This window comes from Pleurodeles waltl, chromosome 5 (genome assembly GCF_031143425.1).
Source record: "Pleurodeles waltl isolate 20211129_DDA chromosome 5, aPleWal1.hap1.20221129, whole genome shotgun sequence".
Taxonomy (NCBI): domain Eukaryota; kingdom Metazoa; phylum Chordata; class Amphibia; order Caudata; family Salamandridae; genus Pleurodeles; species Pleurodeles waltl.
Genome location: NC_090444.1, coordinates 521029194 through 521055986, shown reverse-complemented (window position 1 = coordinate 521055986; position 26793 = coordinate 521029194). Strand labels below are relative to the sequence as shown.

The 26793-nt window shown below is 41.9% G+C and overlaps 1 protein-coding gene across 5 annotated transcripts in view; it reads left to right on the top strand.

Moving 5' to 3' along the window:
* RALGAPA2 (Ral GTPase activating protein catalytic subunit alpha 2) overlaps positions 1–26793 on the top strand; it is a 1651508-nt gene that overhangs the window by 227841 nt on the left and 1396874 nt on the right. For all 5 annotated transcript variants that reach the window (XM_069234346.1, XM_069234347.1, XM_069234343.1 and 2 more), the window contains exons 2-3: positions 6797–6907; positions 23599–23648. In XM_069234346.1, the coding sequence (XP_069090447.1) occupies positions 6797–6907; positions 23599–23648 (161 nt within the window). The remainder of the gene's footprint in view (positions 1–6796; positions 6908–23598; positions 23649–26793) is intronic.

Sequence of the window (26793 nt, the reverse complement as noted above, 5' to 3'; positions counted from 1 at the left end):
GAAAGCAAAGACTAACGTGTTGATTGGTGTACTTCAATCTGCTCAGGCTCCCAAATAAACCCTTATTTCATTTAATGAGGCTGTTATAGATGCCCTTCTAGGCACTTGGTTAAACCCATTTTTAGGTCCACGGGTTGATAAGTAGGTCGTTTTTTGCCATTGTCCCACACCAGGTGATTCGGCATTATTCCTCAGCCGCTGACAGAAGCTGATCGTACAGGCGTCTACCAACAAAATCAATCCCATTGCTTTTCCTACCACACCGCACATTCTGGATTGGACACAACAAACTGCTTTGGACAAGCAGTGGCTACAGTTGTGGTCCTTCAGCGCCGTTCCTGCGTGAGTTCTACAGGCTTCTCTGGGGTTGTTCAAGCGTCTTTAACAGACCTGCTGTTTGATGTTTTTTTTTTTAATGAGAAAGCAGACTCTGCCTTGGAGGGGTTCAAGGAAAGCAGTGCCTCAGCTCCTTCCTAGAACCTTTCTCTTTCCACAAGATAATTCCAACAGTAACTGTCATCCTTTCTGTGTTTACGTTAGAGGTTTTTCTTTCTGTCATTGCCAGAATCCTCCATCGGCCCAGCAGGTCTTTCAGCCCTTTCGTAAGGTAGTCCTCAAAAACTGCACTCAATATGGCAAGGACAACGTGTAGCTCAGCCCCTCACCCCTCCAGCAGCCGCTAAACCGCTATAGTGTACCTTGCAGCCACACAGCCTCCTTATAAGAGTCAGGAGCCGATATTTCCTCCAAGGGTGGCAGGCCATCACTCTAGACAAGTGGGCCCTCCAAATTGTCCTTCAGTACTACTCCCTTCCTTTCCTCACAAACCTGCTGCTGCACCTCCCTCCACCAACAGGGCAGCTGATGGAAGTTCACCTACCTGTCTTACGCAGGAAGTGCAGAGCATTTTAACAAAGAGACCTTAGAGAATTTTTTTACTTTGGAAATAGGAACTTGGCGTTACTTCTGTTACTTTTATATGCTGAAGAAGATCAGAGGCCTTCTTCCTGTTGTAGATCTCCAGCCTCTCAATGCCGTCCTGTGGAAGGACACATTTAAGATGCTTAAACTCACCTAGTTCCCATTTACCCTAGACTTTGTAGATTGGATGGGGGCGTTGGACCTGCAGGTTGCTTATTTTCTTCTCTCCACCATGCAGGCCTACAGGTGCTAACTGCGGCGCACAGTGGGTAGTAGCATTTACAATTTGCAGTGCTCCCTTTTGGCCTCAATAATACCTCTCAGGTGTTCACAAAAGTAATGATAGTGTGTGCAGCACAGTTTCAGAGATCTGTGGTACCAGTGTCCACCTACCTCTATGACTGGCTGCTGAAGGTGAGTTTGGCCCAGGCAGTCCTCAGCCACATCCAGACGATGACAAACCTCCTGATGTTGTTGGGGTTCTCTATCAACATACTGAAGTCACACCTGACTCCTTCAAAGACACTCTGTTTATTGGAGCTGTTCTGGATACAGTACTGTTTTGTGTCTTTCCCCTGAAGCTGAGAGTCCAGGACATTTGGGCTATGGTTGTGATGTTTTTGCCTCAGTCCTGCGTCTCCGTGCTGATGACTGAGGCTCCTGTGGTTGTTGGCTTTCTGCATCCTTCTGGCCAAACATACCAAGTGGCACATGCAGGCTCTGCAGTGGAACCTCAGATCCCAGTGGGCACATCACCAGGGCAGTCTGATGATTTGCATCCAGATTTCGAAGGAGACTACAAAAGATCTGCAGGGTTGACTACTAAACCATGATTGTGTCAGTGGGAGTTCTCTTACACTACCCAGAGATGACTGTGGTCACAGATTCATCACTGCTGGGTTTGGGAGGTGATGTGGTAGAGTTGAGATCGGAGGCCCCTGGACATGAAGATCTGTCCTCTGATCAAGCTGCCAACTTAGTGCCGTAGTAGCAGGTCAGGAAGCTGCACCGGCGCATGCAGCAAGGCATCCTTCCACAAAATCATTGTACAACAATCATTGGGAGAAATGTTTGCATTGGTGTGGCACCATACAATTACCCATTACAAGTAAAGTTGTCTGAAGTGTTGTTGCTTGTTTCCACCCTAACCCCAAAAAGACTTGATTTGAGCACTGTTGAGGGCTACTTATCAGCTCTTTCAGCCTTTTTGCAACCACTGCTTTGGTAGGTGGAATACCTGTCATGGACATTTGTCATGCGGCTATGTGGGTAATTTTACATGCGTTCATGAAGCTCTGCAGCCGCCACTGTCACATCCCTCAAGAGGATCCTTTTGTGTGCTTGCTCCTGCAGGATTTCATGGTCTAAGTCAGTTCACAGGCCCACCACCTTGGGTGGCACTGCTATTCACAAGATAAGGAATCTGCCATTAGAAGTATTTATCAGATGAGTAAGTTACTTACCTTCAGTAACTGTCTTTCTGGCTAATCTATCTAATCGTAGATTCATCATCAACCCTCCCACCTCCCCCATCTGTAAACTGGATTTTCTTTTTAGATCCAAAGCTCAAATCTAAAGATTTGCACACTGGTCATCCCAGTCTAATTATGGGCTCTACGTCTGAAGGCGCAGATAGCCTAGAAAGCAACTGACATCTGCGCGCATGGGTGGTGCTTACATGTGGCTTACTCGTCACTTCTGGAGCAGTACAACACTACCATGCAGCTGCATGACACCACCTACCAGATCCAGACTGTCGCCTGGGGAAAAACCACAAGGGCCTACATGTACGAAGTTTTTTTTTTTTTTTTTTTTTTTTTTTTTTTAAGGTGTTTACAAATAGCCCCATTCACAGAATCGACCTGTTTACAACTGTAAAATAGCATTTTTTAATTACATAATTTTTGAGAGCCAAATTGCGATTTGGTAACTTGTTGCTTAATCGCAATCTGGGTTTACGATTCTGTATTTGGAGGGGTGTGTTTAGGGCATCCCTTCCAAATATCCATTCGCAGTGGTATCTTAATAATGCATTGGTGTATATGTATATATATATATATATATATAAGTATGTGTATGTATATATATATATATATATATATATATATATATATATACGCACAAAATTGAAACTTTTGAATCTTTCAGTAAATGAAGAAATTTGAAATGGGAGGTTAAAAATTGTTGGGGTCTTCAGATTGACTTTTGGGAGAATTGCAAGCAGTGGCGGCTCCTCCGTGTGGGCGGAGGAGCTTCGCCCCCCACCAGCAGCAGAAGCTGCAAACCTTTCACAAGGAACTACCTTGTGAAAGGGGCAGGGCCATGGTGTGACGAGCAGTGAGGGGAGTGCGGCGGTAAGCTTATTTTATTTTTTTTAATGAAAATTTCTCTACTACCCTGACCTCCAGCCCCCCCCCCCCTCTTGCGCACGCCACCCCGCCCCACCCTACCCAATGCAATCCCGGCAAGCCACTGCTGAGTGCAAGTGCATTACACAGAATATAGTCTGGAAGTTGGTGGCCTCAGTTGAATTTAGAAAAGCCTCAACATTTCCATTAAAATAAACATTTTAATTTTTTTATATTTGTTTTTGAATTAAATAAAATATTTCATTCCTTGTATATTGTTTTGAGGTTCAAATCATCAAAATTAAGCCTGTGTCCTCGTCTTCCAGTAATGACCCAATAAGGCTTCCTGGATTCTAATAATGAGTCACTAGAGGTCCCCGGATTTCAGTGATAATCAAGTGGAGGTCTACATTGGTTACATTGGTCAATACGTTAAGAACCACTCTATTAATGTTTTGCAACCAAATTACAGCCAGAAAACAAATTTTTACCAAGTAATGAAAGGTGATGGTAACCACTTGCAAATGGGAAGTGTTGCCATGGGACTCCTTTCTCTTTGAGAATTAAAAAATCTGATATTTTTGAAGCGCAAGCAGTGGTCCACTGACCAAAAATGAAAATTAACAGTTTTCCTTTTCTTTTGAAAAACATGCTGCATTTCAAAGAAAAATATGTGCTTAATTAAAAAGCGCTCAGAGACATGGTGGTCTGCTGACCCCAGCAGACCACCATCTCTGTGATTGCTGTGTTTCTCAGTGGGTCACAAATTGCGACCTACTCCATTAATGTGCATGAGCAAGGTCGATTTGCGACCACACTAGGAATCGCCATTTTAAAAGATATTCTTTAGTACATTAGGAATAGCAATTTCCAAGTCTGTAAGGAATCTGCGATTAAATGGATTATCCAGACAAGAGATTGCTACTGAAAGTGAGCAAGTTAATCTTTTTTCGCATGCTTAGTAGACTATGATTTTGGAGACATAGTTGCTCCTATTATTAGGGACTTTTGCTTTTACTGTTGGGCACAAACAATCCAAATCCATTACCCCTATTCATTCCATGTCTCTACAGAGCATGCAATACTGGTAGAGCCAGAGATTAATGATTTCGAAACAGTAGGTGCAAAACTTTGCTTTCATGTCTCGTTCTTGAATAACGAGCTTTATATTTCTGTTACAGAAAACAAAACAATGCATACTTCTGGTATAAACCTGAAGATTATATATGCATTGTTTGTAAATAACAAGGATATCTGGCTTTTAAAGGACATTTGGGAGGTGTTTGATTATTGTCATCTGGGAACTTAATCAGCAACTCTGTTTCACAAAGAGAAGTTATGTTTAAGCTGTTCTTTCAGCCTGTCGTCTTCTCTTTGCTGCTTTGCCAATGTGATGAGTGCTATTGCACAAACATTGAGGTCTGTGAGTGTACGAATGAATATCTGCCTAGACATATGTATGGCTGTGGATCAGGAAATCAGGAAGCTTAAGAGACCTTTTATGTTTAATTAGGCTTACTGGAAAACTAGTCTTTGAATCCATGGCTTCCAACTTCAACTAATCAGAAGATTTGTGTGATCTGACCACACATGCGGTGGAGGAAAGGCTCAGAACTTGCATAATAGTTCTGCCCCATGTCTTTACATAAAATGTGTTCTTTTCATAATTTGTGGTGGAAAAATAATGAATTTATTTAAGCCATTGTGACAAACATCATCTCTCTATTGTTGTGCATTGGCCTGGAGTATGGGTAGGTGGAGGTCTGGAGCAGGCCGCATGTTCTACATTGTTTTTACAGCACATTGGTTGGAGACTGAGTAAATAAGTTGCCCGAAATATTAGGTAGATTTTCCGCTTGTTATATTCAGATTGGTCATAGAAAAATAGAGAGGAAGACCTGGTTGTCAGCCTTTTTCTTTGATGGGTGTTGTAGTTCTGAGGACACCTATTTGTTCTAATTTTTCTATTTGCCACTGAGACTTCCAGAAGTCAAGTTATTACACATAATATTTAGTCTCTGTGACTTAACCAAAGTCATGATTTTCTTTTCTCACATTAAGGAGGTGGTGGGGACTGTCATAGAAGAGGAACCTTTGATGGGAGCTCAGACAAAACTGACCTTCTGTAGGACTGGCTGCCTCCGCCCCCTCTTATGTTTTAATTTTTAACAAGCTTGAAACATTGTGCTGATTTCTTCGTTCAAAGTAAATTAAAAAAGCTTGTGCAGCCTAGCTACAGCTCAGGCAGTAACCTCAGACATTTACTGCATTTTTCTGAATACTGAAGTTTACAGATTGAAAAGCTATTCTTTTGGCATGAAAATGGCAGATTACACTCAACCAACAAGTTAGTGCTTAAAATCAGGATGAAAACTTGCTCAGAATTGTATATATTTTTTTTGCACTGCACTCAAAGGTAGAGAAAGGGTCTTGAAAAAGGCTGAATGTTGAAACAACACACGGACCTCATGATTTTGATAGATTAACTATGGTCAGTATAGTGAACAGTATCAGGACAGATTTCACAGTTCAAAATGGTAATGCTCCCCATCTCCACTAATATTTCACCAATCTACTGCTGCTGCTTCTGAGGAGTCTTCATCTTCAATGCGACCCAGCATCTGCCTGCAATCTATACCAGTACTGCTAATAGTAGGTCGGGAAAGACTCCTCAGAAGCAACAGCAGTAGATTGGTGAAATATTAGTGGAGACGGGGAGCATTACCATTTTGGACTGTGAAATCTGTCCTGTTACTGTCAACTGCAATGTCTTCCAGAAAGAGGTTGAAGATTTCAAAGCGGCTAAGGTGGTCCTCCAAGTTTTTTTCCAGAAGTTCTAATAACGAGTAGTGTATCCCAGGGATAGTAAAGTGATCGATTCTGACTTGACCGAAATGACTGATAACCTGTACTGTTCATCGTACGTTTTCATATGCAATGTATGTGTGGACTGTGATGCCAGAGCCAAAGAGTGGATATTTTGTCTAGGAGCTTTCCGACAATACTCTGTGATGATCACTGCTATTGACACTCTGCATTTAAGAAATTGCTGCCCAGATGGCATAACTGAAGCATCAGCTGTTTCACTTGTTGAACTACAAGATCTGTTTTCTTTAAACATTTACTTTGGGTTGGTATTCCTGACCCGGTTATTGTTCTGTCTGACTTGTTTATTTTGGTGCTATGTGTCTGCAGTTTAAAATAGAGTAGTTTAATTTCTTTCATTGGTCCAGTGAAATGGTACCAAAAAAAAAAACAAAAGATACCAAAAAAATCTACAAGTGTCTCGATATTTCACTAAATGATGTGTGGTTTCTTCCATACTTAAGAAAACATTGGAGCGGTATTTAAGTCTTACTGTTTATATTTGGTATAGTTACACTTGTGTTTTAGATGCAGTTCCTTAATGTGCAAAGTTTACTCTGGCAATGAGACAGATTCAATTAATATATCAAGCATGATTGATTTTCACATATTTTACAAGCGCCTTAACTTATTTGTAATTTCTTTTTTTAAACTGTTTTCAGATATCTTGGAAAGAGGTGACCGCAAGCAGTTTTTCGAAGCACACTACTCTCAGATTTATTTTATCTTCTATGAAAATTTCGTAACACTGGAAAATAGCTTAAAGCTCAAAGGTATTGTTGTTTTTTCACTTGTATTTATAATGAATTTCTTTAGATTTCTAAATTAGACTGCTTCACTTGTACAGCAAACGTGCTACAAAAAGAAAATGACATTTTTAGCCGATAGTTGATTATAACTTGAGCTTTTATTTCAGATAAAAATCCCTACCTACGATAGCACTTTAATAATGTTTTCAGAGTCTAAGTGCTGCTACTGCGGATTCATGTCACCCCTATGTTCCTAATTTACGTTGTTTGGTCAGAGAGTAGATTCTCTGCCTGCTTTCATTCCTTGAGACTGGTGCATTCTCTTTTTAGCATACAGACAGGACTGTTTGGGTATGTGGAAAAAATATTACCACCCTTTGGTTCAAAGGTTGCTAGTCATACCTTAGAGTCTTCACAAATAGAGTAGAGGCAGCACCAGCAGATTTTAACAGCCTTTGATCATATACCCATTTATCCAGGTTAAAGTGGCCAAATAAGGGCCAAACTGAGCACGGGGGAACCTGTATATTTTAAATTACAAGATTGTATTAAAAAATATATAAGGTTGTATTTTACTCACTCTGGGGAACCCGGAATGTTGTTCTGTGTGTCAATAATATTACTGTAGAATCAGTAATATTTTTGTTTGAACTAGATCTTCACTTTTATTGTTGCAATTAGCGGCTTTGAGTGCCTCAATTCAAGTGTTCTAATTCTACTTGAAAATTACTATTGCCATTAAAACCGCTTACAACAATCTCAGTCATTCAGGATATTTGTCGCAGGAGCCAGGGACTTCTAAGCCTGTTTTTTTAGGTGCCAGTACAGGGAAGTATGATTTGATAAGTGCTTAAAGAAAAGCAGGTTCGTTTTTTACATAAAAAAAAGACACAGATCTATACTTTGTTGCACTCTGCTCATCCAAATTTGAAAATCTGTTACTCAGTAGCCAATCCCTTGTCTTCAAAACCTCCTCCCATCCCACATTGCCCTCCGATCATATCTCCTGCTTTCGACCTCTGATACCACATGTCCATTCTCAAACGTCTTACACTACTTGCCATTCTGCTACCTACCCATACTCTTTCTCACTTCCACACACATACTCCTACACATGCTCACACATTTCTATCCACATTTTGCTGCAACCACTCTCGCATGTTCTCCGACTTTCTCTGATTTCTTAACCCATCATCAGTTTCAGTATTCGTAAAATCGTAATTAAAATCAGAAGTTGCCGTTTCCTGCAAATTAAACAATACAAAACTGTAAGAAACACCACCTTCCAGAATGGATTGGCAACCATCCTGCCCTTCTTTGGGTCTTTCTTATCTACTTTTTTGTTACTGTAGTTAAACTACAATTAAATAGTGCTTTGTACTGGCCAGTGTACTACTCCAGAGCACAATGAAAGAGAAATGCATTTGGAATCTAAATAAAAGATTACTTAACTAAAATGGCCTGTTGGGAAATGTTATACCAGACCTACTTCTATGAGGGGCTCCAAGGGTTGAACTGTGTATCACATATCTGCTGGGCCTGCTCCCTCTCGGACATTATTGTTTTAAATTTGAAAAATATGCCACTGTATGATACACTGCAGAAGTGCCATGGATCCAGTAGCTCACTCTTCCAGATCCAGCTCGAAGCCTCTAGATGCATGGAGTCTTCAGTGAGATTCTGAGGGTAAGAGGAATGGAAAGAGAAAAACTGCTATCTTGATCACTATAGGAAGTTTGATGTTAGTGTTGTCTGGGTTTCTGTCAATCTACTCGCCTTGAGAGAAGGGGGACATTATTTCTATTCACTGCTGGTAGACTGTCTTGAAAAACATTTTTTCCCAGCTTATCTCCACACTCCTAATTTTTGAATTCACAAATGGATCCCTTTTATGTTTATAAGAGAAGAGAATACTCGGGTGATTTCACTTTCCTGTATTGCTTATATTCCCTAATCACAGTCTTACCACCTACTATTGTGTGTGTTCAGTATATGTTTCAGTTATAGGGCTGACCAACTGTAAAGGCTACTTCTCTCCTCACCAGTAGATCATTCTGGTATGTTGTGTTGCACACCCTTAATGTATGCACAGTGTATGCACATGTAATTCTTTCAAAGGGTTCACAGGAGTGGAGTCCTTCAGCTACAGTCGTAGCAATGTGTTTCCTATTGCTGCTATTATTGCTGCATAACGGAAAGCATATGCTCTCTGTCCCAGTAGTTTAAAGTTGTTCTGTTGCTTCGCAAGTGAACATACACTGACTGTGGGTGCTATTGTCTGAGATGCCGCAAGACTGAAAGGATAGATGCTGGTGTCCTGGTAGCCGCTGTTGTCTGTACCAGATATTTTATTAGACTAACATTATGGGTGATCTCTGTTCCCCTGACAGAATCTCGGAATAGTGTGCTGTCTTTGGAAGGGACCATGTTCAGAGTCCAACGCTTTTGGGGACTCATATTGATGAACAAGCCTAAATATTTAAAGTGAGCATTCGCAGTACGGAGCTTAACATGCCAGGCAAATGTATAGTTTTTCCTCTGTACTGTGACAGATGTCTTCAATTTCTTATCCAGTCCCAACCTGTCTGGTCTCTGTATAAAGAGAAACATGTTGTCCACATCTAACAGGGCGAGGTACTTGAAGCTGCAACACCTTCCATCAGAAGCCTCAGGCCTGAGCTTCATTTCTGATCTGCTCTGCCAAGGGCTCAATTAGTGTGAGTAGAGTGAATAGAAATGGTAATAAAGGACATGCTCGTTTAGTGCCCTGTTCAGTGACGAAAGGGGGAAAGAGAATGCCTTTGACCTGAATGTGCACCCAGTGAGAAGCTTCCAAGACCTTAACAAAATAGAGGAAGAGAGAGCCACAGTTTATTTTCCCCAAAATTTATCCAACTCAGAGTCTTAGGCCTTCTCAAAATCCACCTTAATCAGTGTTCTGGGGCTTGGAAGTTTGTGGGCTCTAGTGTATGCCGGGCACAGTTGTCCGAGGCAGTGATTTGTGCTTGTCCCAGCATGAAGCAATTTTGATCTTTGTGGACTGCAGTATTCACTACCTTAATCAACCTCATGGCTAGATATCTCTTCATACTCTTGGCATTAATAAGAGAGATTGGGCGATATGTTGAACATTGATCGGGTAGTCATCCGAGTTTCAATAAAATTGATATGGTGGCTCCACAGAGGGGACTTTGTTAAAGACTGCTAAAGACATGAGGAAGCAGGTAGAATTCCATGGGGAAGCCATTTAGGTCTGTGGCACTCCTCAAAGGCATTTCACCAATCGCCTCTTGTTTCTCTGTTCTTTCAGTAGTCGGAGGGAGTTCCAGAGCCTCCCTGTTCTGGTGGCATCACTTATTCGCAGACTAAAAGTTTGTTAAACTTTCGCTTATCATGAGTGCTGAACCATATAGAGCTGGTTATATTAGTCCACAAAGGCACCTGAAATTGTGGAGGGATTTTAAGATGTAGCCTTGTTTTGGTCCAGTACTGTTGGTACCACTCTGGTAGCAATTTCATCGTTCATCAGTCAAAACACTAATTTGTCCTATTTGTTGCAGGATTTGTAAATACTGTATTGAGACAATCCATGCAAGCCTGGCAGCATTCAACATGAAATGTTCAAGTGCACATCTAGTAGCGATGTGTTCCAACGTCGTATGCATTCACTAGATTTCGAGAGATTTGATTAACCTCGCTCTCTCACTGACCCTTCTATGAAGGAAGGCTATGTCCCTACCTGGTATCACTGTTTTAAATGCCTCAATCCTTGGTCAAGTTTGAAGTACTCAGAGCCCTCCTCAAAGAAGAATGATGAGAATTCCTCATTGTTTAGGCCGCATTCCCCTTATGCTCCTGGGTTAGGAGTGTCTACGCTACTCAACTGGAGATTGATCTAAAACGCTGTGACCCACCCATTTGGAAAGCCTCTCCAACCTTTACCTGCCGAACGAGTTTGAGCCTCACTTGTCTAGAGCAGTGGTTCCCAACCTTTTGATTTCTGTGGACCCCCACTTTAACATTAATGGAACCCAGGGACCCCCACTGAATCATCATGGGAATCCGGGGACCCCCGCCTGAGTCATTACTGGAAGCTGGGGACCTAATTTATCAATAATTGTTAATATTTTTTAATTTTCTAGGCTCTCGCGGACCCCCTGAGAAGGCTTCGCAGACCCCCAGGGGTCCCCGGACCACAGGTTGGGAACCAATGGTCTAGAGGGATCTTCATAACTGTGCTAAAGCCCTCCAGTAATGGTTATCCTCAGCGGGGTGTCTTGTGTTGCATGAGCGCCTAGAGGGTGTCATCTTTAAGTGATTGGGTGTCCAGATAGCAGGGTGCCCCTCCATTCCTCAAGATCACCCATCATCACTAAAAATGCTTCAGCCTGTCTGCATATGCCTAGGAGACTGAAAATAGGAATGATTTGTGAAACAAAATCACCACCCCCTTCGACATTCTTCTTACACTCTTCTTGAATCCCACATGGAATACCCTTGAATAGCCATACCAACACAGCCGTTGGTGTCAGGGGTGCATTCCCTGTAGTAAAATTACATTGGGAGAGTGGCATCTAGTGAACTGGAACACTGTCCCCTCTTAACTTTGTTGTTTAGGCTATTTACGTTCCACAAAAGAACCTGATACTCCACTAGGTCCATAGGCTGTGTTAGTAAGGATTCATCCTATGGCCTCTTGTGTTACTGATGCATGTTCTGTCTGCTTTAGTAAACCTGAACCAAACCTTGCCAAACTGCCCCCACCCTACCCCCCACCACTCAAAACTTCTGACCCTAAAATATTTTTTGCCCACCCAACACACCACACTTTAAAGTGAAAGCTAATTTAAGGCAAGCAAGGACCTATGCCTAGAAGTATACTAGTCTCATGTCAGCTCTGTGCCCTGTGAGCACTGCTGAACATCCAACAGAATCAACACTCCAAGGGACTGCAATTCAGGCTACAAAACGATCAGTGTATAAGTAAGATACCTCAACCTCTTGGCTCAGTGACATCTACAGAGAAGACTGTAAAGAAAGTAGAGTGACAAAGACGGGAAAAGCAAAACGGTATTCATTATGTGACTGTTGTAATTCAATAGGTTTAGACATGAGCTATCTCTTTCACCATCTTCTGGGGTCGTGGCATGGCCTTTGACCTCCTGGCATCCTTTAGTCTATGCGCGATCATCCCAGTGGTTGCTGCTCTGCTTGTCATTAGTCAACCTTCGTCTTCTACATCTTTAGTGCTCCCTTGAAGGCTGGACAGCCACCCTTGCCTGGCACCTGGGGGTCGAAGGGCTCAGGCCTAGTCTCTCCACCAGAACCCCACTCTCCCAGCCTCGTCCCATGTGCTCTCTTGGGTGCGGAAGAAATAAGATTTGTCCTCGAAGAGCACTTTTTGTTGGGCTGGGTACAACTACATATAAGGCAGTTGCAATGTCCTGTGTTTCTGGTCGACACTCACTGCTGTTGAAGTAATGATGTAGTCTCTAACAATAACTTTAGATGTGTTAAATGTGTTTTTCTTCATTCTGCCAAGAGGATGACATCTCAGACTTCGTTTTGTCAGCACATGATGTGCTTCACAATGATGAAGCATGCACTGGACCCACATATTCCTCTTCAGTGCTCACAAACTGAAGTTTCTTCCTGCAGGATCTGACCTCTGCATTTTTTACCATGTCTGCAGACATCCATTGACCTCACACAGACTCACTGTGCCTACCATCCACCACATTTCTCAAATCATGTACAAAGGGGGAGGCCTCCAGTTTTACCATCAAGGGCACCCCTTGGAGTTTTGCTACAGCTTATATTGCTGGTCACAGGTCCAACTTCTGATGGTTTGTGGGCCTGCAGTGAGGATTTGGTTGTGGGTATAGTGTATTTGTTGTGCGACAGCCTGCCTCTTGTCCTTAAACGTTGCTTACCTACAATATGCAAGTTGTTTTTCCCTGTGAAAGTGCAGCTCAGTGGAGCTCTTCCACCAGCAAATGATGGCCAAATCTCTGTCACTCACAGACCCTCTTGCTCAATAAGAGATATGGGACTGTGAGGGACCACACAGAGGGCCCACATCCAATTGGTGGTTCACTTGTGTGTGTCCTAATTTGTCACACTTACACGCAGCTAAACTGGCCTCTCTCTACTCAGTGGTTAGTGTTCAAAGCTATGTGACCTCATTATCACGAACTCCCCTTCTACTGCACCAGTCCAAATGTCTGCAACCATGAGTGACCAGGACTGTCAGCCCAAATAATCTGTTATTTTTTCCCCCAATAAAGTCTTTCAAAGGCAAACACTATAGGTTATGCAGACTTTTTGACACATTTTTTTTTCCCACAGATATTTTGCTGCTGCACTGCGGTGTCTTAAAAAAACAGTCTGTGATTGTAGGTGGCAAAGTGCACGTGAGCAGGGTAGAGTGGGGAGGGGAGACGAGGCACATTGGGGGAAGTACTCCTCATTTAAAAAGAAATTGAAACAACAAAAAACAAAAACAGCTGTCACCGTGTAGCAAACACCAGCATTGAGCGTGTCAGTGTTTGTCCCGCAATGCACTGTCCCCAAACTGCACAATAAAAAGTACCACTTTCTGCAGGAACAGACATCTGACTAGAAAGACGTATTTCCTCTCCTGGTTTGGTGATACAATTGGAGCCATTAACTCATTGGCACTGGTATCAAAACCCACCCCTACAAAGCACCTTTCCCTTGTCTTCAGCCACAATTCAGAATCTGAACATCTTTGCAGAGCATAGTTTATTATAACCACGGATATGTGGCTTGCAGCACAACCCCTGGGACTTCAGGCCTGGCTTCCATCTGCTCAGCCCATGAGACTGGCCCCAGTAAAGGTCAGCTCTCGCCTCTGCCTGCGAGAGATGCAAGACTAAAGAACATATTCTACTCCTGCACCATTCCTTGTCTTTAAGTTCTCCTCAACTGCCCTTTTGGTTCACCCATCTGGGCTGTTTGAACATTTGGTAGAGTCCTGGATGATCCTCTGCCTTCACTCTGCCCAGTCTGTATAGTTCTAGGTGGCCGCAATCTTGAGTGGTGTCCTTAGGCTCTCTATGCTACATGGTACTGTTCCTCCTCTCATGGACACAACACCAATTCCAACTACCAGGATCCTGGGTTGTTTAGCCTCGTACATCACCTGTCAAGCTATAGTGCTGCGGTAAGATCATCTTCTTAACATGAGCAACTTTCAAGAAAATCTGCTGTCAGTAGTGATGATTTTTGGTTGTTGAAGAGCTGCAGTCTAGCCAATGGTATCTAGCAAGTCGTCTATGCACGTAAAGAGTGCTATTTCAAAGTTTAACCCACCAAGAATAACAGCTGAGTGATCCCCTCCATTGGTGTCTGATTACACTTCATTTGGTGTAAATCCTGTCAGTAGTTTTTGAGAAATTTAGGATTTCTCTGGCCGCCCTGTACCCCCACTCTCCATGTCCCTGTAGGGGGGCCACCACCTCCCCAGGGTTTTGATTTAAATATATGCAGGGAGACCGCACCACCGCAGCGACCCGGGGACCACCACCTTCCTGTGGCTTCCATTTAAATATATGCAGGGGGCCCTTTGCCCCCCTGCACCCAGGGACTACCACCTCCCCGGGGCTTCCATTCAAATAGTGGCCACCACCATCCCCTAGAGCAAAGCGTAAAAATAATAAAGGGGGTCCATTTCGGGCACCCAGTAGCCCTGGGGACCACCACCTCCCCGGGGCTATCTTCACATTGGAGGGAGGCAGCGCGGTCCCCCTTGAGGAGCCACAGACATAGCTGTTTGACAGTGGTACCTCTAAAGCAGGGGGCAGAGATGAAATGTTTCAGCAAGCTGGGAGCTATTGTTAAAGCAGCTCCCAACTTGCTGAAGCAATGGCACTGCCGGGAAGCCTTATGGCTTCCCCCACGATGCCAGGTAGCCCTTAAGGGGCATTTTGTTAAATTCTATAAAAAAAATTAAATAAAAAATAATAATAATCTGTTGGGACTGTGGGGAATTTTTTTTAACTACAAATCTTTAAGGCTCATACTGAAAGTTAATCTTAGTCTTTTAAAAAAAAAATAACAAATACATTTTTCTTTTTAATTTGTCCAGAAATATCTCATTCTAAGTATGCCATATATCAAAGCCTAAACAACTATCTCTCTCCCTCTAGCTTTTTCTCTGTCTGAATCTTTTACCCACTCACACACCTACGCACAGATTCAAATACCCACTCAGACACTCAGGCACCCACTCACAGACCCACTCAGTCAGTTACGCACCCACTCACTGTCACAGACCCACTCAGACCCTCATGCACCCACTCACAGACCTGCGCACATAGTCACACACCCAGTAAAACAATTATGTACACACACTCAGACAGCCACTTTCACGCCCAGATACTCTCTCACACCTATTCTCACAGCTAGAGAGGTGCGGCCAACTTCTGCTATGCACAGTGAAAGGGCCGTTCACAACATGGGGTTGGGTGGCTAGAGTGGGTTGGCCGCAGGGACCAGCCATTTGGGACAACCCCATACTGTGCACAATTGGAGGCCGTGCATGGTGCAAGGTTGGGTGTTTATATGGGGTTGGCCTGAGGGCTTGGCCACAGGCCACGCCCTGTAACCAACTGCCGCTGAGCCCAGCCTCGGCTACAGCCTATAACTCGCGCCTTCGCCATGCACAGATAAATACTCCACATAATATATCATTGATGACCTCTTCTGTCCCATCTTTCATGTTTTCACTGCAATATTTGCAATTAAATTATTGATGAGACAACTGTGCATGGCGAGGGCGTGAGTTATATATAGTTACCTTAGGAGGCGAGTTATAGTTACTTGAAAGAACTCTAACTATAGCTTCTGAATTTCTATGGTTTTGTACTAGTAAATTCAGCACTATGTCCCTGTAATCTTTGGGTATTTTTGTGAGAAAAAAAAAATATATATATATATATATATATATATATATATTGCAAATATTATATTTTGGGGGCTTGAGAGACTATCTACAAGATCCTGTACATCCAGTGGGGATTACACAAATACATTACACACAATACATTTTTTTAGGCATAGGAGTGTTAGGTGACTTTCACCCAAGCAAGCAGTGAGTTCGATCGTGAGTTTAGTTTCTAGATTGTGAGTTTAGTTTCTGATGGATTAAAATCCTGTTCTGGACATTTCCCCAAGGTCCCCAGTGTGGGTTGCAATTATAAATAAAGAACTGGAATCTGTGTAGTTCATATTCAAAGGAGAGCATAAGATCATGTGGCCAGATATTACCTAACTTAGAAATGCCCAACCTAGCCAATTTACGAAATTCCCCAATCTGTGCCGAATCAGTCAGCCAGGGCCTCTGCTATTGTGGGGTTTCTCTTGTGATCATCATATTCCACCTAATCCATAGCAGAGCCTTGTGCCAACTTTCTATCAATAGCTCTGTAACTTGAGGTGTTGATGTGGTAATCAGGTTTTTGCAGAGCCAGAAGCAAGTTGCTGAACAGTCAAACTTTACAAGCTCTATCCTAGTGGCGGGGGTCTTCTCTATCTGTGAAGATTCAGTTGTTGATTGGAAGCATGAGCATGTGTGCTGCCCACTAATAAAACCACACATCCACTGCACTGTACATCCACTGCTCCTATAACCCTGTTGCATGAATAATTGTTTTTTGTGCACTACTCTTGGTGGTGCCCCCCCCCACAAACTTGGAGCTAGCTACCCCTATAACTTGCCTTATTTAAGAGTTAAAAACGTAGCTGTTTAAACTGGTCTGGGTTGCAGAGAATCACCTTCGGGTATTTTATAGGGGTAGACTCGAAAGATATACAATATTTGAGGCAGCACAGTCATCTTAAATTACGCAAGTCATAGTGTTAGACAGCTCCAACTTGCTAAGTGTTCCTAGAGTTTGAGTTCAAAGGGGAAAATACTTAATGTCCAGCAGGTCTCTGGATCTGTGGAGATGTGCCTACCTAGATATATAAATGGGCCCCTCATACATCTGATGGGGGTGTCAGGGTAAAATTGGAGCAGACCCAACCAGCAGGTCCAGGGCCAACTTGCCCCAGTTCCCCTTACACTTCCAGCATTTGCATCAATCTAGGGATTGTGACCTTAGGCCTCTCAATATACTGCCAGACATCGCCAACATACAATAAATGGAGTCTTCAAAGCCATCACTCCAGCACACTCCCCATACCTACGAGTCCTACAGAATCCATTCATCCAGTGGCTCGAAGACTAGGGCAAAGAGGAGTGGAGAAAGAGGGAACCTTGTTGCATGCCCCTCTATAACAGAACTTTCTTGCTGTTGACACATGCCCTTACCCATTAGGAACAGTCTACCAGTTTTATACAGTTTCTTAAATAGGGACCACAAGTTCATGTGCTTCAGAACTGGCAGAGGTTTACGTGAGCCATGTGCTCTCCTGTTGCACTTCGTAGAGTCATTTGCGCTGGGGATGCCAAAGTGCCAGGGCCTTTTCATTCTGAGGTGTCATTGGCTCCCAGGCGGTGCCATTGATTGATTTCTGTCTTCAACCAAGTCCCATGCTGATTCCAGACTATCAAAGAAAAATATTTCTCTCGGAACAAGACCTTCAACCTGGCTGGGTAGGGCAACATGTATTGCAATTACATTGCATGTAGTATTTGTTTTACCCCCAGGAACAGCTTCCGTTGAAGTAGTATTTTTGTTTGTATAATCAGGAAAAATCATGATTTTTGATGCTTCACAGCAATGTTCTGCATGTTTTTGTGTCATCCAAAGAAAGCTCTATCTGTATAGTTGAGCACCCTTATTATAACGGGTCAGGGGATGCCTGGTCGGGACTTGAGGACAGTGCCCTATGCATGCTGTCCAATATAAAACATGAGGCTAAGACTTAAACCGTTCTGGAAGATTACTTTGGGTTGGTGGCCCTACGCCTCCTCAGGCAGGCCGACTAATCTGAGGTTGTTTCTGTGGGATCTACCTTCAGCGTCCTCCACTCGTCTTTCAAGTTGATTGATCATGTTGTGTAGCCATTTGAGTTCCGTGGCAATCAGCCAACCTTTGCAAAGAACCTTCCACTGCACAGCAACATGTCACTGTGCTTGTTGGAACCCTTTATCTGTTTGAGCTAGAAACAAATTTGCTTGTGTTTGAAATCTACAGATCATGCATCAGATGATGGATTATGTGGCAAATGCTGCAAATCCGTAATTATGCGAAAAACGCTGCAACATCAAATAATTCCAGTGGACTTGAGTGAGGGTTACAAGGTGTAAGTGTCACACATGGTCCTTCTTAGGTCACTGCTAGATTGTAAGGATTGCAGTTTATGAACTGCACGTAACAAAGTGATCTATGTGTTTCTAGCTTTTACCCACTTACCTATCCACATAAAATATAAATGTAATTTGCATGTTACATAATGTGATTTGCAAGAGAAAAATTAACCGTCTATGCTACTTTGAGTCAAAACTGTGACTAGACATAATGCAGATATCTCAAGGACACGCATTAATCACCATAGTTATCTTACCATCATTATTATCCTTCCTTCTGATTTATTGGGCACACAAAGAACTCTGCTGCAGGTGCCTTACCCCATAGGATATTTTAAAATGTGGAAATGTACGGTCCCTTTTCTCCTTGTTGCTAATTTTGTTTAGGCATAGTTTTTAAAACAAAATGAAAGTTGACTGCTTTTCATAACTCCGCAACTCGTGACCCCACCCCCTTTTCATAGCAATACATTGACACGTGCCTCCATCCCCCCTCCCAATTTATGGGTTCCTTGAGTAAAGTTTTTCCAATTCGAGCATTGCCATAAGGTTCCCCCACAGGGCAGTAGCAAGGCTAGAATAGCTTTTCAAGCCTGCCTCGCGTCTGCACTGTGATTTTTCCCAGAATGCTCAACACCAGAAGCCCAGAAGAAATCAGCAGAAAGAATGTAGAAAAATGTCCACCCTACAGTTCTTCCAGAATCAGTATGCTGGGAAGCTGGAAGATAAACATTTATTGCACATAGAGATGGGCGAACCAACAAATTAACAGGAAGAGCCGAGCCAGAGCCAAGCAGAGTCTGGCTTGGCTCTATGAGCCTGTGTACGAGCGAGCCCTAGAAAGGTTTGGGAGTAAATCATGCAACAAAATTCATGTTAGAATGTGATAAGATCTCTTCCAAATTTAAAGAAGTGTATTTAGCAGGTAGAAACATTTCACCTTAGTACATCAGATTCTACCACTGCATTGATTAAAAGTGATGTTTTTTTAAACATGAACTTGTAAACATTCCCACACCTGCCCCAGCTACTGTGGCATTAGTAAACTAAAAAAAAGTCAGTTGTCATGTATGCCCAGGGGTGTGGAATTCCTGTAGTCCGACGCCCAGGACATATTTTTTGGGGTCAAGGACAACAAGTTTTCATATTTATTTTGTCTTCGGGACAAGTAGGCCCAACCACCTGCAGCACAAATCTTTTGGCTGCCAGTTTACCGTATCACATTATAGATCAGGGAAGGACATTGTCTATAGTAAAGGTAACATTTGTGTCCATATGCCAATGCTGTTTGAACTTGTATTTATGATTCATTAATGCAAAGCCTTTAGTATTAGGGTGAGTGCGTGCTGAGGACATGTAAGTTCGGACAGCACTACTGATAGTAGTTTCAGTATAAAAATGTGTACATGTTTGCAAAGTTGAATAATATGAGGCTACTTATAATGCTCCCAGAATGCTCTCTGATTAAATGCATATATTTGCAGAAACTTGAAAGCAATATTGAGGATTCTGAGATTTCAAAATCAAAACGTTCATTAAAAAAATGCAATGAGGGAAAGAAAAACTTTTGCTAAGCTGCTGTGAACTTTTAGGTAGCATTTCTTTGAAGCATCATTTAGTGTAATGTGTTGATGCGTGCTAGTATTTCTAACAAGCATTTGCAATGCAATGGGTCTCGTGTTTGCTCATGTTAGAGCTGATAGCGTTGTAAACTCCTAACCCGACTTTTCACCTATCGGGCAAAAGTGCATATATATACGTAACCTGAAAAAGTGCAATTAACTATGTAAAGCGCTCGACTTCTGCCAAGCGAGATCGCGCTCGTAAATTAGTGAAAAAGAAGTCCACGAGCCCAATGGAAAACAGCGAGCCTCGCATGTTTTCTGTACTGGGTCGCTGCGCTTGAGGAGGGCTAGCCACCGGAAAAGGCATGATGTATGCGTGCCTTCGACTAATGAAAACAAGCAGATTTTATTAGGCAAGCCCACGAACCAATAAAAAACACTGACGTGATGTTGACAGGGCTCCGATCCCTTTTCTGAACACTAAAGAGTCTTGCTGCGATTCTCATGCACGAGCGCATGCAACGCAGGCTCGACCCTAAAAACTATACCCATATTGGAAAAATCTGTGTGACCAACTCCAGAGGCTGGGCCCAAGAGCAACAGTACAATACCCCTGCCCATTCTTGCTTCTGAATGCTAGCTGATTTAGAAATGGGCAAGTTAAAAGGGAGAGTCTGTGCATGAGCTGAGCAAGTTATTCATGCAAGAAAATATGAGGTTGCAGTGTGGGCCACAGGCAGAAGCAATATGCAAGTCAATTGTTATGTGCACCCTAAATATGGCCTAGATTTTTTATTATACCTGGAACAGTATTATAATCAATTACTTCACTAAAAATTGTTATATGCACACCACAATGCAGAGCCCCAAATGTTTTCTTAGGGTCCAATTGTAGAATTCCAGTGCAGCTATTACCTTTTTGTTTCACTACCCTACACGTACTTTGACTTTAGCTTATTCTTGAAAGTATTTTTTTTTTATTCACTTCTTTCTTCCCGTTCTGTCTTTCTCTCTTGCTCTGGTTCATGGTCGGTGGTGAAATATGAGCCATAGTCTCTAAAAATGAGTGCTGATGCACATCACAGAAACATTGAGTGGTGGGTACAGCTGAGTAAGCATACCTCAGAGAGCACAGTTCGCTAAAGGAATAACATATACATGGGAAATGTACTGCATATGGACTAGTACTCCTAGTGAAGTGGACTGGCGGCTGAGTTACTTTGTTCAGTACCTCAGTAAAGGAAGTTTTAAACTGACAAAAGCCAACATTGCTTAACGATAAGATTACTAAAGCATGAGTATGTGTAAATCAGGAGTGTTGGCATACGGTACTTCTTGTCCTTTGGCTTCACAATCTCTGCAAGCATCCTGGCTGGTTGCTCTACATGGCAAGGATGGCGCTCCCTTTGTGTTCCATGCCTTGGACCCTAATCTGTCTGTCAAGTTTCAGCACTGTTTTCTGCAGTTACTAGAGTCTCCCGCTAGTCAGTGTACCTACCTCACAACTGTAGATGTTCCTAATTCAGCTCTGTGGTTCTAATTAAATCAGTTTTACACAATGGTTACATTTTGAAGTGGCAACACTATGATTCAAACATATCTGCATGCTACACATAATTCTCAGAAGTAGTAGACTTTTAACTCAAACAGCTAAGTGAACAGTTTACCACTCTGTTCAATATTTTCCTTTGTATATTTAGGTGTTTTAAGTACTTAAAAATCCTCCTAATGTTTTATATTTTTTCTTTACTGTCGACCACTTGATTCTTGGATGCAGACGTATTCTTGATATGTTATTTTACTACCTTTTTTAGGACATTTAAGGGCCCGGGCTACACTAATTGGTGCAGAAACACCTGAAGAGCAGGTCCCACAAACAAATGCACAAGAGATTAATTTTGAGTATGTGTTAGTATATAGACCTATGCAGGAGATTTTGTCTTAATAATAAACTTATAGCAGAAGTTTTCAGGGACAATAGTGACCATGGTGGAAATTAGATTGCATCACAATTGCAACCTTTTTTTAGGGCAATAAACACACTACCAGTGATTTCAAGTAGCTGTGAAAGGGGTTTCCACACCTTGACAATGTCTCCCAAACAAAACTATCTTAGTATCATTGCACGTCTTTATTTAGTAATATTCATAGATATCATGGACCCTCTGCTGCCTCCTTGGAATCCATTGCCATGTGTTAACAGATGGCACACTGTTCATTGCCATGTGGATGATAGTCTAGGAAGGTAGATCCTGCTGGCAATCACAACAAAAGATACCATATATATAGCACTTTTTAACGTGATTTTGTTACCCACATGTGAGGAATTCAAATTAGTAAAAGGTCTCACTTTTTTGGTGTGAGTAATTAATGAGTTCCTGTGGCAGTACAACATAGTCTATGATGTCTGAACTAATATAAGTGCTGCTTATCCAGATGCACCTCTCTTTCTTGGGGAATATCATTTGCCATTTTCAGAATACCAAATGCAGTGGGCAACTTGCATTCTTTTTTTTATAAAGGTCAAAGTGCTAAAATTGTCAGTATCTAATGGTGGTATATTTGGTAGGTTAATACATTTCATGGTTTTGATATTCACAATTGAAGTTTCCAGCATTTTTAATGCAATTCATGACACATGCTTGTTCTTGGTGCCAGGTTTAGGATGCCTAGGTGTTAGAACTTAATGGCTTGTCTACTGTAGTTAGTTAGGCACCAAACTTCATCTACATTTGGGCTGTTAATTTCTTCAGACAGGGAACTCAAATCACAGGCTTAAGTACTGATCAGCTTTTATTTGTTACATTTTGCAATGTTCTTAAATGTACTCATAATATGCGTGCTAAGCATATATGTGAGGTTTTAAGATCTGATGTCACATCTTGTGATATCACTTACTTTGAGGGTTGATGCCACTTCCTGTAATGCTACACGCAATGTCATGTGCCATGATGCCACTTGCAAACTACCTAACTTGGTTAGTCCCCCTACTTCTTTTTTTTAGGACTTGTGCCCTAGCTAGATTGTTAGGCTTAATCTAAGACGTCATGTCTTTATTAATGTAACATATATCCGGTTGATGAAGAGAAAATGGGTGTGTTTAAAATGGTCTACATAAACCACAATTTCCTTTCGGGGTAATAGTTGGTCTATAGCTACCCTGTCGTTCTGATCCAACGATCAAGGTGTGAAAGCAAAGTTTACAGAGTCTGCCCTAGTGTTTTTCCTTCAAATTATTAGTCTACTTCAACAAAATAGCAAGCCTCACTCATTTGGAAGAGCCACTGAAGGTCTGCTCTTCAGCTAAATGGTTTGACGTTTGCTGAAATGTGGCTTCCCGTAATAAGGTATTGGTACACCTTACACATGTCAATATTTTTTAATACTTGTTTGCTGCATGCATTCCGGTTTTAGGGGCCACGTAGAGCATTAAGGGAAGTAGATGTAGAGAAATCAGGATTGAATCAGTTCGATTTGGAGTAGGACATCGCTGAAGAAAACCAGAGAGCATTTTGATCAATAGGAAGGAGACTTTGTAAAGAAGCACTTCGATAGCACCATATTCTGCTTTTCTTATAATATTAGTATGCATTCTAACATAGATGCTTCCTTTAAAGTACTGTAAATCGTATACACCTACGAAATGGTACACAGGACCTGGGACTTATGCCTTAAACATGGAAATAAATATGTGGATGGCAGATTAATTTTTCACAACAGTGTTACACAGGCATCTTAAAGATCACATCCCACTCCTACGTTTATTGTGGCCTTACTTCTTAATTCAGTTGCATTTTATTTTAAGTCCTGCTGTTCAGAATTCCTTCGTATCTGTATTTTAAATAATTAAAACATGTTTTTGTGCATTTCAGGGAATAAATCACAAAGGGAGGAGCTGGACTCCATTCTCTTTCTGTTTGAAGTAAGTAAGATTTCCTCGTGATTATATGCCTACCTACTAAAAGGAACTAAAATGGTTGAATGTTATGCCAGCAAAATACAAAATCTCCAAGACAAAGGTTACCTTCAGAAATGGCTTAGTTGGAAAGTCTTTTTTGACATCCAGGCATTTAGGTGTCTGAGCTCTGTACAGGAATGCGCAAAATGTGTGCGTGTACATGTATACATATACATATATATTGTGTTTTTAGTTTGTCATTTTAAATTTAATTTTATTAAAAATTATAAAGTATACAATAATCACAGCTCATTTAAGACAGCAGGGAGAATAGTTGTATAAATGGCACGTTTGCGGATAGTCTGTGATCTTAGAGTCTGTTAGTTCAAACTTTTTGGGTGTTAGGGTGGATCCATTAACATTCCACGTGAATTGGTTTACTCTTTTCACTTCGCTAATAAGCCCCACAGTCTATTTTTATCCCCATATACAGCATTTTCTTGTAGACATGCTTACTCTTTATTTTAGACATGCTTACTCTTTATTAATTCTGAAATATTAAGAAAAGCAAGTATGTTTGCTATTATTCTATCCTCAAGCTTGCCTTACGGTAATTGGGTGAAAAAATAGTTGGAATTGCTCTGTAAGTGTTACTCGGAACTGAATAACAAGCCAGATATTTCAGTTCCTCCATTTTAAAATATTTTTTAAGTTTCAACATTGTAAGCAGTAAAACATACTTTAACAGTGTAAACAGTAAAACGTTTTGTAAAAAAACAAAAAAGAAAAAAATATTTTTATTGCAAGTAAAACATACAAAAATGCCATGACAAATGATACATCACAATGAAGCACTCAGTCACAATCCTATAGTAAAGCAATCTCTTCAGCATTGTGAGTCCCCATTCCACCAAACCCCCCTCAAACATCTCACCCGCCATTGTTAAAACCAGAACCAGCCATGCATCTCGACCAACAGTGTCAGTGGAGGCGCATCTGCCCCCTTGGTGGTCACTCCATTTCCTCCCTATCTTGGATCATTTAATTGGGCAGCCCATACCTTCGTAGACAACCTTCTTTGCTAACATACACCAATTCATATCATGCTCTCAGTCTCTTAGCTGTGGTACCCGATCCGCCCTCCACAATCTCGCAATGTTGTGCTTGTCCACCATCAGTCAATATGTCACCCAAACACGATCTATGCAGTTAAGGTCAGTGGGGTCCCAAATATACAAAAGGCACCGTTTTGCATAAGCGCCTATAATGCTCCCACAAATCGTATTAATAAAAGTTATTACTGATTGCCAATATTGTTGAATTTGTGGGCAGCTCCAGGTCATGTGAAAAAATGCTCCCTCTTTGCTACATCCCATGTGACACAGTGTAAACAGTAAAACTAATCTTTCTTGTACTAATAGTAAAATATTTGAATCAGGGGCATGTCTGCACGTAACATATAACAATAGAATACTAAACTTGCTGTGAGACCGGATGCAAATTCTCAGTTTCTAGTGCCCTTGTGCCCAGTGCTTACCATCCCAATGATCTTGAGGGATCCACAAATGGATGAGACTAATTAAAACTGTCAGTTGCGTCGATATAGTGGGCATTGTCCTTTGGTGGAGTGGCTGTGCAGCATTACCTTACCTAGCATATTTTGTGTAACCCACCATGTTGGGTGTTGTATTTATATTGTTGTTTCTCAGTGACACATGCTCAACTTCATGATTTATGTGCACTGTCCTGAGTTTCTTGATAGTCTGCCATGAACCCTCCTGCTAACTTCATGAGTGTTGTGTCAAACCCTGTCACTTGGTTGTTGCTGCCCACTTGTGTTTTATATGATGCAGGGGCAGCATGTTCCTCCTCCCCCATTTAAAAAGTTTTTCTCCATTGCATTATCTGTGGTGGTGTCTCTGTTTTACATTGCATGACCATTTGCCTCTTGGCCTGTAATAGGGACAAGTCTGCAAGCTTGTCTTGGCACAGGTCATGTGTCCTGGTAAGCACATCTTTGGTGACAGTCAGTTTGCGGGTTAGGCGTGCTATCTTCTGAACAACCTCCTCCTATTACTTCAGTTTGCAGTCACAGTTCCAAAACGTGCTTAGTGTCCGAGTTGACAGTTTGCTCAATGGGGTACTGATCTAGTACCTCTGGAAAATATTGTGGAGTTTGTGGGGAAATTAGTATAATGATGCAGTACATTAAGTTGGATCAATTTGAGGCCAGAATTTGTAGATACCACTTTTAGAGTACTCTATAAGCACCCTACAGCCATATATGCCTTTACTAGTCCATTAGGTCATCATCCCTGATTTGCCTATCACACTGCCTCATTGGTTGTAAGGTCACCCCTCTCATGTGTCGAGGCTAAGTAAAGCTGGGATACTGCCCATCTGCCTGTGCTCAACTAAAGCATACGTATCATTATTTTGTGTGTCTTAGGTTCCTTCATCCCTTTGGGCCATATTTATTTGTACGGACCATGCTGCCATATTCCAATAATTATCCTCCCAGTGTGGGGATAACTCCTGTAGTGTGTGAACTGTATGTAGGGATCCTCCATCATATAGATGATCAGTACTCTTGCTTCTTATCCCTTAGTTTTATTTATATGCCATTTTCATGTAGGTTTTCTGCAGTTTTGTGTTCTGTTTAGCAGTACCAGCAGATGCTGACCTCTTAACACACACATTCTTGAAAAGTGTATTATTCAAGTATTGTCAAACAGCTGTTGCATTTGTTGTACCACCTTGTCCCCTTGATCAGCAAGCCATATCTCCACCCACTAAAGTTGTTCCTAGACTTCCCTCCATGCTTGGCAGTTTGTTTGTTGCAGGAGGCTCAGTGCACCCTACCTATCCCAATATTATGTACTTTAATGTAATATTAACATGCAAAAACCAGTGATCCAGTAGACAAAGTGAGATTGTGCTAAATAAGTATAATAAGCACTTGAGCACCACCATTTTGGTGATAGATATCTTGACCACAGCTCTGAGGAGGAGTTTGCTCTAGAAGGATGCCAATTCTTTGGTTTTCAAGCCTTTTTCCCCCTAAGCTCCCTGCAGGCAAGGCGTCAGCCTAGTGGTATATCTGCATGCCTAAATATTTAAATAGTTTTGTTTTCTTTGTCAGACAGTGCAGGAAGAATAATCAGGACCA